This window comes from Nyctereutes procyonoides, unplaced genomic scaffold (genome assembly GCF_905146905.1).
Source record: "Nyctereutes procyonoides isolate TBG_1078 unplaced genomic scaffold, NYPRO_anot_genome, whole genome shotgun sequence".
Classification (NCBI taxonomy): domain Eukaryota; kingdom Metazoa; phylum Chordata; class Mammalia; order Carnivora; family Canidae; genus Nyctereutes; species Nyctereutes procyonoides.
The window spans coordinates 45048137-45064949 of record NW_026575133.1 but is presented as its reverse complement, the minus strand read 5'-3'; the positions used below and the strand labels follow the sequence as shown (position 1 = coordinate 45064949).

Sequence of the window (16813 nt, the reverse complement as noted above, 5' to 3'; positions counted from 1 at the left end):
ACTTGTAGGCCAAAGGAAGTGCCTAAAGAAAAAAATCCACGTTCATTAAAAATTGAAAAATTCTGGTTGACTTTTTTTTTTTTTTTTAAGATTAGCACAAGAACAGCTGCACCCAAATGCAGTGCAGCCTTGTTTCTGTACCGCCCTAGGGATTCCCGGGTGCTCCGGGTGCTCCAGGACTTAAAGGAGAAAAAGGAGAAACATCTGAGCCTGAGGGACAGGTGGGTGCTCCAGGGGACCCCGGGCTCAGAGGCCATCCTGGAAGAAAGGGCTTGGATGGAATTCCTGGAACTCCTGGAATTAAAGGACCACCAGGACCCAAAGGTGAACCGGTTGGTATCCAGTACTTTTTTCAAATTACCTTCCCTGCCATTAGGATGCTCCAAAGTGACAACACTGGGTGGTCTGCGATCAGAAAGTGGTTGGCCACTCATCCTGGTGGACCCCTTCTCCTGCACAATGGGGTGCCTTCAGAGGTGTGGCAAGGACCCCAGCAAACATGTATCGTATCTCGACACATAGGTAGCACTCAGTAGTGCTTTTAGCCCAAATAAAATCCTGAGTGGAGAATGACCTTGTCTCTTACACAAGTTCCACATTTGTATCCAGTGAGGTTATAGACACATTCAGAAAATGATTAATGGTGGAAAGTCTTAGTCAAGGTTTTGAGGACTGCGTTCATTCTTTTAAGCAAAAATAAATGCTTCAAGAACAGAATATTTAGGAGTAGGGTCATCAGATACACAGATCAAATGTTTCGTCATTTAAAATATTTAGGCTTCCATCATTTCTGTCTTTTCCTAGGATAGGAATAGAATATCTCACATGCTCACTTGGGAGATTCCTAGTGGGATCTCCTTATGTCTTTAAAAATGTCTTGGGGTCAGAAGCTAAGCACCTCTGTGTATTTGTGAGAAGTTTGCCAGCCATGCTGCCCAGCCTGTTCCAGGAAATACCAGTTTCTTCTAGGGTTTATCAGTGTTATCAAATGAAGAGGATCCCACCTTGAACAGGAAAACTTGGCAAATAAATTTAAAGATTTGTTTACAGACGCTTTAGTATCAGAATATAAAGTGTGGCTCCCAAAGATGTAGACGTGGTATACAGTCTTCCCGATGCCTTCTTGATGACAAAACACCTTCTGGCTGAAAGCAGCTGGCAGGTTTGGTGTTTCTCAGACTCTCCCTTGACAAATGGCCAGGCTGTCCCTGGGGTGGCAGTGATGCTTATAGAGGGACAGATTCTAAAGTTCTTTGGTCTAGTATTAAGACAGTTCACATGATGCTTCCTTTTGCATCTCACTAATTTGCTTATAAGTTTCAGTAAAAGTAAAGCAAAGAAAAAAATCAAGGAGGTGATATGTTGAGTCTTATGTCCTGTCATTATAGAAGAAGGGGGAAAACATCCAACACTTGGTCACTCAATGATACTGAACAATGAAAAATCCCCTCAAATTTATTATTTGGGGCCGTATGCGGGAAGAAGGGGAGCTCTATTATCTGTCTCACTTGACTCATTTAAAATAGACAAGCTATTTCCAAAGTTACAGCCTATGCAATTACAAAAAGATATTTTATAAGAAAAAAAAAGGAATGCAGTCTATCTGTATCTCCTTTGTAACGAAAATACCCAGTAAAGATCAAAGGTTTGCTTTGCTGGTTTTATTTTAGAAATGTGCTATTCCAAGACTGCCAGCTCTGAAGCTATTTGAACTGTTGGCCAATGTGAACAAAGTTTTAGGAGCTATTCTCTATGTGTGACATCCCGCTGGAGGACACCTCCAGCGGGACCCAAGGGACTTCCAAGTTAATGAAATGTTGTTGAACTCCGAAGGCCACAAAACAGCAGAAACCAGACAGTGCTCTGATTTTAGTAATAATTCCCTTCAAATGCCAACTGCTTTGTAATTCAAGACTTTCTCATTGGCTGCTTATCTGGCAGTCCTATTTATGGTAAGATTAACCCGTGTAAGGGGATATTGGAATGAAGCACGATCCAAACATATTCCTATTGTCACAGGCCCTGAGTGGTGAGAAAGGGGACCAGGGTCCTCCAGGGGATCCTGGGATCCCAGGGTCCCCAGGACCTGCAGGACCACCTGGACCACCAAACTATGGACCACAGGGAGAGCCTGGTCCAAAGGGCACCCAAGGAGTTCCTGGAGCCCCTGGACCACCTGGAGAAGCCGGTTGGTTAGTTTTCTTTCCAGTCCTGTTTTCCTGTGGAGTGGGGTCATGGTTCCTAGAGCAAGTGAAGCTCCCCCAAGACGAATGAATGTATATCTATCTGCTTCCAATAAGTAGAATATGTTAGCTCATAGACACTGGGAGAGAATATACAGGATATGTTAGAGAACATTTATTTTCCCTTTACTGAGCAGTTCCAGCTGAAATTTCCTAAGAAATAGTCTCCATTTACTAATAGAAATGTATGGGATGAGGAGTACCTGGCTGGCTTCCTACATAGGTGGAACCTGTGACTCTTGATCTTGGAATTATGAGTTTGGGCCCCATGTGGGGTGTAGAGATTCCTTAAAAAAAAAAAAAAAGAAATATATAGAATAATGAGTGGATTTCCATTGTGATAAACAAAGGGGTGATAGAAACCTATGAAACTGATACTGAGAAGCCTCTTCTAAGTCTCAAGGGCCCACTGATGTTATTGCAAATGTGTTCTTTCTGACCCATAATTCAATAGATGGTTTGTAAGTAAAACTTCAAAATAGCTAAGATAAATGAAGAAAAGTTTTGTGATAAATAGTTCTAAAGTCCCAGCAACTTTTGGGATCCACGTGTACTGAACATGGTTGGTAGATCCAGGAGGGACTGGATCGTCAGTGTTTATCTGTGGATGAGAACTGCATGTTGTTGACAGTTTTCCACAAATAATGCCACCATATCATTGTTTGTTTCTAACATCACTTTAAAGGGTTAGACCCAATAAACTAACAGCCTTCAGACCCTTTTATAGTATCCCTCATCAGTAAAAAATTTGTAGGTACCTCCCTCAGGTATTTATATATATTTTAAATTGTATGCATGCGTTTCTGCCCACACATGTACATAAAGCTTCTTTTGTGATTATATATATACATACATATATATATTTATGGTTTATTCTTTTTTGCATCTTGCTTTTGAGGCTGCTCTTCTAATCCAGGGATTGGCAAACCATGGCAGCCCATAGTCTAAATCTAGCCTACCACATATTTATGCGTGACCTACAAGCTAAAAATGATTTTTAAAATTTTTAAATGATTGGTGGATAAAAAAAAAACCTTTTGAATAATCCTTTATGGCACGTGAAAATTATATGAAATTCAAGTTTCAGTGTCCATAAATACGTTTAACTGGCACACAGCCACACTCATTCATTTACATATTGTTTCTGGCTGCTCCCACGCTACGATGACAGCGTTGAGTAGTGGCATAGAGACCATCTGGACTGGAAAGCCCAGATTATTTACTATCTGGCCCTTTACAGAAAACGTTCTTTTAACCCATCTTCAAATCCTCTTCTGTTATTTCTACATGTGAAGGACTCTGTTGTCATAAAATATATTATCATCAAGCTTTTTCCATCACACTACTGTAAGTTTATTTTTCTATAATATATGGATAACACAAATCACTAACATATGTTTAATGTAAGCCACCTTATTTTGAATCTTTATGGGCTCTGTAGGCATTACTCCCCCAGTGACACATGAAGAATTTATCAGAGAGGTTAAGATATATGCCCAGGCCACATTTCATGTTTTGTTCAGCATACCATGCTTCCTTCCCATGCAAACTAGTAGCCCAATAAATATATATCCTACCAAATAGATATTCACCGAGTTTTAAGCTGAATTCCGTATTATCGATTCTTTTTTTTTTTTTTTTTTTTTTTTTTTAGAATAGGCTCTCTTTCAATAGACGAGCATTGAGTTGGGCTATTAATTAAAACTAAGCTTAGGCAATAGACAATGTTTATAAATATTCTTCAGTTGAATAAGAAAGTTTCAGTGGATTGGTCATCTTTTAAGCCAGGTTAAAGACTATGGAAGCAAAGACTATTTTTTTCTATTCCTTGGGATATATTTATAATCCCCTTATAATCACATTTGTTCCTCTGAGCCAAAAAAAATCTTCAATATGCACACCAATCTTATGATCACAAACTTTCTTAAGGTCCTAAGGGAGAATTCGGTATTTCGACACCAGTCCCAGGGCCCCCAGGACCTCCAGGGCCCCCTGGTCATGCTGGCCCCCGAGGTCCACCTGGTGAGTATCCCCTCTGCCAAGTCTGGTGCATGGCATCAAATGATAGCCTACTGTCCTTGAAAAATGTCATCCCCTTTGTAAGGAAAGAAAATATTTATTGGTTCCAAAAGAGAGTAAAGGCTCAAGTTTTGTCAGATAACGAGTCCACAGGCGGGGGACTTGTCATTGATCTTTGAGATTATCCAAATTATTCCCATTCCAAAAAAGAAAAAAAGAATCAATATAATTACAGAAAAGGAAGTTGAGAGCAGAAAAATCTCTGTGGATTTTGTGGGGGAGTTGGGTGGTGGAGAGTAAGTGATGTTTGCTGGTGGTTCATCAGGATAGTTCCTTCAGCTTCTTCATTTGATGATGTGATTTCTTGGCCAGTATGATCTGAAACTTACTTTTGCATGCATAGAGGGAGACTTATGTAGTTCACATTGTCTAGAATATTTCTTTTTAGGAATTAAATTCTATCTTAAACATTATGTGCAGCTCCTAATGATTAGAGCAATGGATAAGAATAGAGAGGAAGAGTTGCAGTTGAGGTTATGTGAAATTATTTCCTAATTTCCAAAAAGGACTAGAATGACACAGAAAGACTTTTTGTGTTTCAGGACAAGATGAAGGGAAGTTTCTTATGCGAATGTTTGTATGTTTTAAGGTATCCCTGGATCCATAGGAAAATGTGGTGATCCAGGTCTTCCTGGGCCTGATGGTGAACCAGGAATTCCAGGAGTTGGCTTCCCTGGGCCCCCTGGACCTAAGGGTAAATTTACAAAATTTAAAATATAACATTTATTATTGATATTAAGAAAATATAAATACATGTCATGAATAACAGAAAAGATCCATAATGTGACATCTAAAATAATGTTTTTCACCCATCTTAAATGGGAAAAGAAAAGTCTTACAATGATGTTAGGCAAAAAGGTAGAACTCACATAGATTTACACATCTCATCTCAATCAAATTTTTTAAAATACATAGAAAAAACCTGGAAAGAAATTCATCAAAATGGTAGCAGTGATTCTTTTTAAGTGTGGAATTTTCTTTACTTCTTGATAAATGCACATTTTTACATTTATGCTTTTTTTTTTACTTTATACATTTCTTTAGTAATTAAAAAAGAACTATGGAATCACAAGTAACTGGTTTTCCCATACTCTCCCTTATAAATTACAGAAGTTATTTTCTTTTGGGAACAAATGCTATTTCCCATCAAAGGGAAGACACTCCAAGAAATCCAAATGCTGAGAACTCAAACAATAACCTAACCAATACATCAAAGTCTTGTTCAGGATGACATATGAGCCATTTCAGTCCCTGGCTTGTTGCATAGATTTTCAGATTTTATAATCCTTTTATGTTAGTTTCAATATTACTTAAAGTGTCTTTCAAAAGATAATCCATTTTTTGGCATTTGATCTCCTAGGTTAATATGTCATCAGTGCTTATCATGCATTAGTTCTGCACAAATACAGGAATATTGATCTCAGCTTATGAATATTTGAAATGGAAAATGTAATCATCTCAAGAATGTCTTAGACTCCAATTTCTCAGATGTCTTCCCAAAGATCTCTGAAGTAATGCAGCCTGGCCCGTATTTTTGCCTACTCCTTCTTGGACTTATTAAGAATTGCGTCCTTGCTTGTAACCCTATGGATTCACCTTCTGGAAAGAGACTGTAAACTATGCGGACCAGAAGTAGCTTAAGAAATGCTTGAAAAATGTAGACTGAGATTTCCTGGTTGAACCTAATAATCCCATCAACTAATGGTGAATTAAAAATTTGTCAAATTAGCACAGAAGAACTCTCTGAATGAAGCCTTGCTCCACCAGGGTTTCCTCTTGTGAACCACGGAACAGAACAAACGATATGTGTGACTCCTCTCTCAATTCTCTTATTACAAATATATAAGAAAGAAGTTAATTCATTATGTTCAATGGCATTAGGAAGTAATTCTGTTGAGCAACCCATGTTGAGAAAGGCTACCTAGGCCTAGGGCACCAGACATGCTTTATATCCTCATCTGGGTCATGGTTGGATGGATTTATGCACATTCAAAAATTTATTTGGCTGTACACTGTAATGTAAAATATACTCCAAAAGAGGAAGTCAGCCAAATGGTCAACCAGGATCAGTGGTTTAAAGAATTGCCACATCAAAATTGTAGCCATGCTAAACAATAAAATGGAGAAAGACCTTTTTTAAATTGAGGATCTGATTTGGAATGGAATTTTTTTTAATTGCTAATGTAGCAGTTGGCTTTTTCATAATTCAGACTTTCATATAAACATCTCTAGCAACTTGTCTCATAAAAACATTAGATAAAATAACAGAGATACTGCTCTAAATGTTTTACTAAGCCTACTTCTGCAATTGTGTTTTCTCTGTAGGAGACCAAGGTTTTCCAGGAGCAAAAGGAGCACCGGGTTGTCCAGGAGAAATGGGGAAGCCTGGGTCACCTGGAGAACCAGGTCTCCCAGGAGCCAAGGTCTTCAAGAATTAAAACTTAGATGGATGTGCGGGGATACAGGGGGCGGAGGGAGGGTGGCAATCCCAGTAAGCCAGTTAGGAGACTCTGGGTGTAGAAATTATCTATATATTGGTAGATGATAAAGACATTAAATACTTCTTAACATTTCTCTGAACCATCCCTACCTTTTAGAAAGGAAAAGAGAAGGTATTAGAAGACAAGTTTGCTTCCCTGTTTCCTCCTTAATATTCAGAAACATTCAGAGTATTTAAAATGGAAGGGCTCTAAAAACATGTGGATAACTATGAGAAAAGCTGTCAAAAGTAGAAACATCTAGACTGTTGAGAACAATTTCAGTTTTCTTAAAAAGTGGAATTTATATAGCCTCAAGACTAGTCAAGGATAATTTTATAGGAAACTCAGCAACTAGAGTTGAAAAAGGAAAGGATGGTATAATGGTGGTAACTGCGCAAAAGGGATTATTTTCTACTTAATAGCCCTAAAGGCCAGTTAATAGCCAAAAAATATTTGGAAGTGTTATATAGTGCAACTAACATGATTTCTGTGCAACAGGGAGAACCAGGACTAGCCATACCTGGAGAACCAGGAATACCAGGTTTTCCAGGAGAAAGAGGCAATTCTGGGGAAAATGGAGAAATTGGACTCCCTGGACTTCCAGGTCTCCCTGGAATTCCAGGAACTGGAGGGCTTGATGGACCACCAGGTACAATAGCAAGTGTGATTACTTTTCTCCACGGTGAGCTCTGCTAAAATGCAGCAAGTTGAAGGTGCTCTAGGAAGAAGAATTCTTCTCAGACTTCTAGTTTAACAAATAGAATATGAAGAGCCTAATTATTTTTCCATTGCTGCCCTACCTTTGTTTTCTCTTTCCTTTCTCCTTCCTTCCTTCTGTCCTTATGAGTGCCCTTTATAAAAGGCATATCAGTGGTATTAAATATAGATTCAATCTGGGGGAATTACAGGAGAATGATTGTGACAGCTTTATGATGACCTTGGGTTTTGGTACCTGAATATATTACTGGACTCTATTTTACAGGGGATCCAGGGAAGCCTGGACCACCTGGAGAAAAAGGACCCCCAGGAAGTTGCACAGAGGGTCCCAGAGGAGCCCACGGGCTTCCAGGATTAAATGGATTGGAAGGGCAACCAGGTAAGAGGAGGGCCTTGAAACCAGCCATTAAGTGGGCAGGTGACATGAGACTCCTGCTCTGTGCTTTGCTGCTTAACATGAGAACTGTCCAACAACAAGTCCTGACCACTGTTCAATAGGAAATGTTATTTTAGCAATCTAAACCTAGCCATGGATTTGTTGCAGTGAGTACCACCCATAGAGTAAGAGACCTGAAATTAATATAGTAAAATTGGTTTGGTGTCTTTTATGCAAGACCATATGAACCCTGAAGATACATATAAACTTATATTTACATATATATTTATATACTCTCAGAAAAAGTTTTATCTTTACCTCCATAAGTATACGAAGTGGTAAATAGATATGTAGTTAATTGCTTCCCAAGCAACATAAAGTAAGGGTGTGAAATAAATCTAAATTATGCAGGCTAGGTGGTCCAGATTATGTAAAATTTACTCTATTTTCTTGGATCTTCTCAGTCAGATCTGTGAACTGAGAAAAATTTTTTAGAACTCAGCTAATGCCTATGGAGTATCACATTGCTTTTATGTTCACAAACCAATTTCTGGCCAAGACATTAATGGTTGTAGTAGTGCTATTATTGTTTCCAGAAGTATCTGATGGCTTGCCTCCCCACCTGAGTGGTTATATACATATTCTGCAGGTTAAAGACTGAGCTACAGTCATAAAGTCCCAGGATGTGTCTGCAGGACTAGAAAATAGATATAAATTCTATGCTTTCATTACCACATGAATCACTGAAATAGAATATTAAAGTCAGAAGGAGTCTTAGAAATTGTACAGAAGGGCACGTAAATAAATCAGTCCATCAATCAGATAAGTGTGTGGTTTGCCCATAATCACACAACTAAATATCTATAACCATAAAAAATATATTTCTGGAGTTGATGGGGAAGGCAGTTATGTGTTCATTCATTCACTTGTTCATTTATTCATATATAGGCAGAAGAGGTGAAACAGGGCCAAAAGGAGACCCAGGTATTCCAGGCTTGGATAGATCAGGCTTTCCTGGAGAACCTGGACCACCAGGAATGCCAGGTCATCGAGGTGAGATAGGACCACCTGGCCAAAAAGGATATCCAGGAAATCCGGGATTTTTAGGACCACCAGGTATCGTTTTTTGTGCTTTAATTTTTCTTCTTCCATTTTCTTCCACATTTTCTTTTAAGGTGACTCTATAAATTGAAATTAGGCCTAGAATTTTGACTCTACATTCCTCTTTCAGTTAGTATAAGTGTTTCCTACTGAATTATTTGCCAGGAGTCAGGGAGCAGGGCAGTGGTGGTGGTGGGATGATCACATTTCACAATTACCCAGGTATGGCAACTTTGGCTGTGCAATTCTTTCTCTATGTTAGTACTAAAGGATATTTTCTTGAGAATTTTTGCATCTACATTTGTAAAGGATACTAGTCTGTCCTTTTCTTGTGATATCTTTGTCTGGTTTTGGAATCAAGGTAATGCTGGCTTTATAGAACAAAATAGAAAATATTTCTTTCTTTTGTATTTTCTAGAAGAGTTAGTGAAGAATTGATATTCTTTAAGCATTTGGTTGAATTCACCAGTGAAGTCATCTGAGTCTGGGCTTTTCCTTGTGGGAAGTCTTTACCTCATTAATTCAATTTTGTGTTATAGGACTACTCAGATTTTCTTTCTCCTTGAGTCAGTTTTGATAATCTGTGCCACTCTAGGAATCTGTGCATTTTGTCTAAGTCATCTGATTTTTCTGGCCTATAGTTGTTCATAATATTCCCTTATCATTCTTTTTACTTCTATCACTATTTTTATAGTTGAGATGTTTGGGAACAATATTCTAATCTCCTCATGGCATAAGGAATTCACTGATCTCTCTCCTCCAGAGAAGAACAACTTAATCTGCAAATAATTCTCATAATTAAACTTCTTCCACATGTCAGCACTGTTCTAGTCCCTAGAGACACAACAGCAGGCAAGACTACCTCTGATAGTGGGGGAGACAATAACAAATGCATTTAAAAGCCAAGTTCAGTGATTGACTGCTTGAGGAAAATAAAATAAAGGACTATAAAAGAAAGCCATTGGTCAAGGATTGGGAGGAGGGAATGCTCCAGAACCTCAACATGTTCTGCTTCCATCTGCAAGTGTGACTTGCTATCAGTGACCTCCACATACATAGGATAATAAAGACTGGGAACTAACCTATCTCCCAGACAAATATGGTTATTTTTGTACTTACAGAAGCCATTCCTTCAACCCTCCTTAGAAGTATAACTTATTTTATTTTATGGAATATTTCACTTCTCTCATTCTGTACAACCTGACCTACTCTGTGTTAACTTGTTTCTACAGGTGAAAAAGGAATGATGGGGATGATGGGCTATCCAGGAAACACTGGCCCTCCTGGGCCTCCCGGGATCCCAGGCACCCCAGGACAGAGGGGTAAGTGGGGCACTATTTCCAGGATCAGGAGGCATGAGCAATGTTCACTTATTTAGCAGCAGAATAAATATATTTTATCCCTTGAGGGAAAAGTAATTTCCCTGAAAGAACTGTGTATCTGATTTTTCTGTATTCTGTATTCCTTTTTCCATTTGATTGGAAATAAAATTTTTCCCTGCCATCTTATGCCACTATCTTCATGTGGCTGGCTGTTATATCTGTCTTATTTTATTTTATGGGATCACCATTAGCTTTTGGACCCTTATGAACTACTTCAAGAATTAAGTAACTGATGTTGCTACTTCTATTTTTAGGTAGCTTTGGAATTCCAGGTGCAAAGGGTGAGAAAGGGCCCCCAGGAGCCAAGGGGGAAGAAGGAGAGAAAGGACCTATGGGGCCTTGTCGAATAACCAGCTCAGTGGGGGACAAAGGAGAACCAGGCCTCAAAGGTATGCCCTTTCTTTTGTTTGGAATCAGAACGTCAGAGCTGGTTCTGAGACTAAGAATTTTCAAAGAAAATCCCTGTAGTTGACAAAGGAGGACACTGAGAGTTGGTGTTTAATGCCCTGTTCATGATCACAAAGCCAGTTGGTAGCCCAAGCCTGGATTAGAACTGGGTTTTCTATGCCTTGAACAATAATATGTTGCCTCCTTAATGCATGACTTTTTATTTCTAGATTAATTCTGCATTTGGGTCTGCTGTATTTAAATTGCCACTAGTTGGGGCACCTGGGTGTCTCAGTCAGGTAAGCATCAGCTTACCTGAATAAATACCTGAATTTATTCATTACCTGAATAAAATAAAATAAATTGTCACTAGTCCATTTTAAATTATAAGCCTCAAAACCACCTTTTTGCCAAATATAGTAAAAGTAAACTTAGACTGGCATACAAAGTTTCTTTATCACTTGCCCTTTGCCTGTCTCACCAGCTACGTGACAGATATTCATTCAACAATTATACTTGTTAGTACCTATCAAGTGGTATTCTATTATGTGCTGAAGACATAGAAGTGAACCAAGTACTTGTAATACTCTGGTCATGGGGAAACATACAGTTCAGTGGGGGAAGAGACATTAATGGATCTGCAGACATTTTATGTATTGGGCCAGGAAGTAAGTATCTGGGTTTTTTTGGACTGCATATGGTCCCTATTGCATATTCTTTTTCAGTGTTTGCCTATTTGCAACCTTTAAAAAATATGAAAACCGGGATGCCTGTGTGGCTTAGCGGTTGAGCATCTGTCTTCGGCTCAGGGCATGATCCTAGAGTCCTGGAATCCAGTCCCTCATTGGGCTCCCCATGGAGAGTTGGCTTCTCCCTCTGCATATACCTCTGCCTCTCTCTGTGTCTCTCATGAATAAATAAATAAAATCTTTTAAAAAATTAAAAATATAAAAACCAGTTTTAGCCCTCCAGCCCTACACCACCAAACCAGATTTGTCGTGGCAACTCTTACAAACCCAAAGCAAATGAATGTGCTAAATATCATCGTTTTGTGGGTTGTTTTTTTTTTTTTTTTTAGATTGTGATAAATGACATAAGTAGGAAAAACAAATGTTACAAAAGAAAATGATCTAACCACCTGCTCCTCACCATTCCTTTGTGCATGCTATTTTCTTGTCTGGGCATCTGGTCCTGTTCATGCTTTTTCCACCCAGATAGCTCCTTTTCAGTCTTTAAGACATACACACACAGTCCCTTCTTGCAGAATTCTTCCCTGTAGCATATTGTGCCCAACTCTATTACAGAACTTATCACACTGAGTGGTAATTGTTTATTTACTTGGCTGATTCTCCAATTAAACACTAAAAACTTGGAGAAAGGGAACATAATTTATGTTTCCCGTACTCAGCACAAGGCCTGTCTATTCATTAGATACCCGGTCCTTAGGTTAATGAATAAGGATGTAAGCAGGAGCACAACCCAAAGAAAGGAATCTGTTTGAGAAAAGGCACAAAGCCAGGCCATAGACAGATTGGTAAATGCTTGCTTCAAATGCCAGTGGAGGGAGTTTGCAATTTGCCTTGTAGATATTACAGATTCAAGGAATATTTTTAAGCCAGAGACTACTGTGATCAAAATCATGTTTTATGGAAAGTAGGATGGTGTTTTGGGAAGTTTATGAGCTTTCCAGCCCGCAGAGCTAGATTCACATCCTGGCATTACCACCGATTGATGATGACTCTAGATTAGTCCGTTGAGTTCACAGAGTCCAGTTTTGTCATCTTTACACCCAGTTTGGAAAGGCTCAAGGACAGACTGACATTGGCTGCAGATTCAATAAGATAAATAAAAGAAAATGATGTTTTTCATGGTCTAATTACTTAAGAAATGATAATTGTAATAAATGGACTTGAGAACGGGCAGTCTGGATCAGAATAGCGTAGCAAATGGTCCTCTGTTGTTACCAAAAGAAAAAAAAGTTTTACAAGAAACTATATTTAGGCCACTAATTCTTAAAATGTATGTTTAAAGTATAAATATTATAATCATTAGTGTTAGTTAGGAACTAACTTGTACCAAGCACTGTGCTAATGCTTGACATGTATTATCTCACTTAATCCTCATTTTGAAAAAAGCCTACATTTGCCACACTCTTAATAAATGCTACGCTGTATTACAGTAATATTTCATCAAGTATAATCAGGATGTAGAAGATTCAGATCAAAATTCTAACCAGTGGGGATGCCTGGGTGGCTCAGCAGTTGAGCATCTGCCTTCGGCCCAGGGCATGATCCTGGGATCCAGGATCCAGGATCGAGTCCCACAATGGGCTCCCTGCGAGGAGCCTGCTTCTCCCTCTGCCTGTGTCTCTGCCTCTCTCTCTCTCTCTCTCTCTCTCTCTGTGTGTCTCTCATGAATAAATAAATAAATCTTTTAAAAAATTCTAACCTGTGTTTCTAATACATGGTTTTTAACTTTAGGGTTTGCAGGAAAGCCGGGTGAGAAAGGAAACAGAGGCATTCCAGGGTTACCAGGTTTGAAAGGATTCGAAGGGCCACCTGGACCACCAGGCCCACCAGGTAGAGTTGATTCTCTTATAGAAATACCAGGCTTTAAGTGTTCCCAGATCTAAATACAACAAAAATGTGTTTCATGACCTATGGGGTTGAATATGAATTTTGCTCCCATAGTGCTCCAACAGGTATTTGCTTCGAAATTAAATCAAAACGAAGCTGCTTATAGTCAGCCTGTACTAACGAAAAAATATTAGCTTGCACAAACCTCCGTCTTTGTACTACAAAGTTTATTTTGGCATTGCTGGCATATATTATAAAATATACATACTGTAGTGTATCGCAAGATCACATATCATAGAAGGAAATCAGATAATGATTTAGAGGTTTTCAGATTTGCCTCTTCCTTTTTTAAAGCAAGCTGTTGATTTTGCAAAGATCTTTAAACTGAATTAAAGTAGCCCCATATTCTCTATGACCCCATCAATGACAAAATATGTTACATGGCAATAGCATTTCAGGATTGCATTTGGAACTCTGTTGCCATGTGGTGGCAAGAGCCCCTTCTCTTCTGTGGGCAGTGCACCTAGGATGATTTTGATGTTTGAAATCCAGGACTGTTGACAAGAATCTAACTTTCTCTGATTTTACATCTTCTGGGTCCTCAGTCCCCTCCTCGTCTGACGGCAAAAAGGCAGCTACATAAGCACTTAAACCAGCTGGTCTGGCTGCTCAGAACTCATTCATTCATGCAAGCAACAAATATTTATTGAACATCTACTATGTCCAGGGACTGTGCAGGGCATGTGCCTCTACTTATTTGTTCCCAAGGCCCCCGAGGAGATCCAGGCAGCATTGGGAATCCTGGAGAAGCAGGACCACGTGGAAGTCCAGGAAACATGGGGAACATGGGGATGCCAGGTAAGGTCTAAGATCCTTTTATGAGCCTAAAGCTCATGCTGCCTCCCAATTCTAAGTCTTCTGTATTGTTTGTTATTTTGGTTTCCCACTTAATAAAGTTGGTATAAAACTAGATTACTTTGCGATGAAATGTACTGTTTGCGATTAGAACACAAGTGAGAACAAAACAAATATTCATATTGTGTAAAAATCATCCATTATAACTCCCTGATGCCTTAGTGATTCTGAAAAGCCAACTTCTTGAGAGAAGGGTTATTTGTGCAAAAGTTAGGAGTAGAATGTTTCAAGATCCCTGTGTTTACCTATTTTACCTGACCTCTTTCCCTACTTTCAGGTCCTAAAGGACACAGGGGACCTTTGGGACTACCAGGTGTCACTGGAAGACCAGGCCTCCCAGGTGTTCACGGTCTCCAAGGAGACAAGGGAGAGCCAGGTTATTCAGCAGGTACAAGGCCAGGACCACCGGGACTAAAGGTATACTGGCCACTAAAGTAGTTACACTTCGGTGGTGGGGTGAGTCTCTAAGTATCAGCAAGTGTCTGGATTCAGTGTGGGCAAAGAACATTGAAAATACTGCTGCGTTTTCAGGCAATTATTTGGGTCTTTTATCCTCTTTCCACGACTCAGAACGCCTCTCGTACAGCTAGCTATCAGTTTATGAGTTTATCCCTCAGGTTTCAATCCCTGAGGAGTTGGTCATTACTCTCCCTGCAATTTAAGTATGCTGGCTTTGCATTTTGCACTGGTTCCCACAAATACCATAGCCATCCTGTTCCTGGCACCTGTCGCGGTGCTGGCACATAGCAGACATTTAAGATGCATTGCTAACGAAGTAACTAACTAGATGCAAGCAAGCAGAGTTCATAGTCAGTTCTGATCACATATCCTGCTTATATGAGGATTTTAAAGGTGTTTGACTGACTTTAAGGGAGATCCAGGATTACCAGGTGCCATGGGAAGGAAAGGAGAAAGAGGGCTACCTGGCACCCCTGGCCATCCGGGGCCTGCTGGAACTGAGGGAGCCCCTGGACATCCCGGAAGTCCTGGCCACCCAGGTGAGCATTGGCTTTATAACTCTGAAAGCCAGAAGCATGACACTTAGCATAGCCCTTACCTCCTAGAATCAGCTCCATAAACAGGAAACTATTTACGTTTTTGTACAACAATTGCTTTTATTCAACATTGGTTTTCAAATCCTTAGATACTAAGGAACAATAATCAGGGGGAGCCTAATTTTACTGATCAGCCAGTTTGGTGGACCGACATCTAAAAATCCTGATCCTGTGGAAGATGTGCTTGACTGGCTCAATTAGTAGAGCATCTGACTCTTGATTGCAGGGTGGTGATTCAAGCCCCATGTTGGGCTTGGAGCCTACTTAAACAAACAAAAACAACAACCAAAAAAACCCTGATCCTCTGAACAAAGCTTAAATGCTGCTTCAAAGAATTCAACCTAAAAACACAAACTGTTGTTCTATTGTCCACTCTCATGATGCTTGTATTAGTTTTCTAGGGCTTCCATAACAACACACAGACTGGGTGGCTTAAAAAACAGAAATTTATGTTCACGGTTCTGGAGGCTGGGAGTCTGAGATCAGGGTGTCAGCAGGGTTGGTCTCTTCCGAGGCCTCTCTCCTGGGCTTGTAGTTGGGTATCTTCTTGCTGTGTCTTCACATGATCTTCCTTCTCTGTGTCTGTGTCCTCATCAATTCTCCTTGTAAGGACACCAGTCATATGGGATCAGGGCCCACCCCAATGACCTCATTCTAACGTAATTGCTTTTTTAAAGACCCTATCTCCAAATACAGTGATATTCTGAGGCAGTGGGGTTAGGACTTCAACCTATGAATTTGAGGGCAACACAATTCAATCCATAAGAGTGTTGCAGTTTCTTTTTTTTCTGGCATGTTTCCAGGTCGAGTGTTGGCTTACTTTCTTAGTTATCATTTGAGTTTAAGTTTCTGTTTTGTTTTATTAAAAACAACTGCCAGGCTACCGGGTTGCAGCTTACTTGAAGTTACTATTTAAAAGATCTTTTCAAGTACCGAAGGATTCAGGGGATTTGCTGTTAACTCCCAATTAAAGAAATAACATCAGATACTGAGTGGTCCGTGTGGTTGGTGCACACATACCTTTGAAGGTGATGTGACACATCTCTGCTGCGTTTCTCTGGGGAAACAGCAGTCAGGACAAAGGCCTGAGGGCCAGGGTGAGCACAGGTAACTTCAGGAACTGACTGCTTCAGCCATCGATGTAACCATCCCATCTCCTGCTGTTCTTTCCTTCTCTTCTCTCTTCTTTTATAGGAAAGCCAGGCCCTGATGGAGATTTGGGGTTAAAAGGCATCAAAGGCTTCCCTGGGTCCCCAGGAGTCAAAGGACCTCCAGGTTCCATTTTTGTACTCTGTCTATTTCCCCATCATGAGGGAGGCACATTTTCTCCCGGGGTTGGAATCTCTGTGTACCTACCTATCTGCTGCTCCTTGGAAGGTAGCTCCCAGGTAGCCAGACAAAAATGCAAAACCTGTGAAGTTAGGTGTTTACACCTGCCTACCTACCTCAAAGATCTGCCAACCCACACATTCTCAAGTGATAATCCTCGTGATAGTGTTAAT

At 39.8% G+C, this 16813-nt stretch overlaps 1 protein-coding gene across 1 annotated transcript in view; it reads left to right on the top strand.

The window, feature by feature from the left end:
• The window catches only part of COL4A3 (collagen type IV alpha 3 chain), a 130077-nt gene that overhangs the window by 93483 nt on the left and 19781 nt on the right, over positions 1-16813 (top strand). The window contains exons 25-39 of the mRNA XM_055346155.1: positions 150-332; positions 2020-2188; positions 4173-4265; positions 4912-5016; positions 6648-6745; positions 7301-7451; positions 7785-7898; positions 8844-9011; positions 10229-10318; positions 10633-10767; positions 13246-13344; positions 14110-14199; positions 14534-14673; positions 15128-15254; positions 16506-16586. Coding sequence (XP_055202130.1) covers positions 150-332; positions 2020-2188; positions 4173-4265; positions 4912-5016; positions 6648-6745; positions 7301-7451; positions 7785-7898; positions 8844-9011; positions 10229-10318; positions 10633-10767; positions 13246-13344; positions 14110-14199; positions 14534-14673; positions 15128-15254; positions 16506-16586 — 1843 coding nt within the window. The remainder of the gene's footprint in view (positions 1-149; positions 333-2019; positions 2189-4172; positions 4266-4911; positions 5017-6647; positions 6746-7300; positions 7452-7784; positions 7899-8843; positions 9012-10228; positions 10319-10632; positions 10768-13245; positions 13345-14109; positions 14200-14533; positions 14674-15127; positions 15255-16505; positions 16587-16813) is intronic.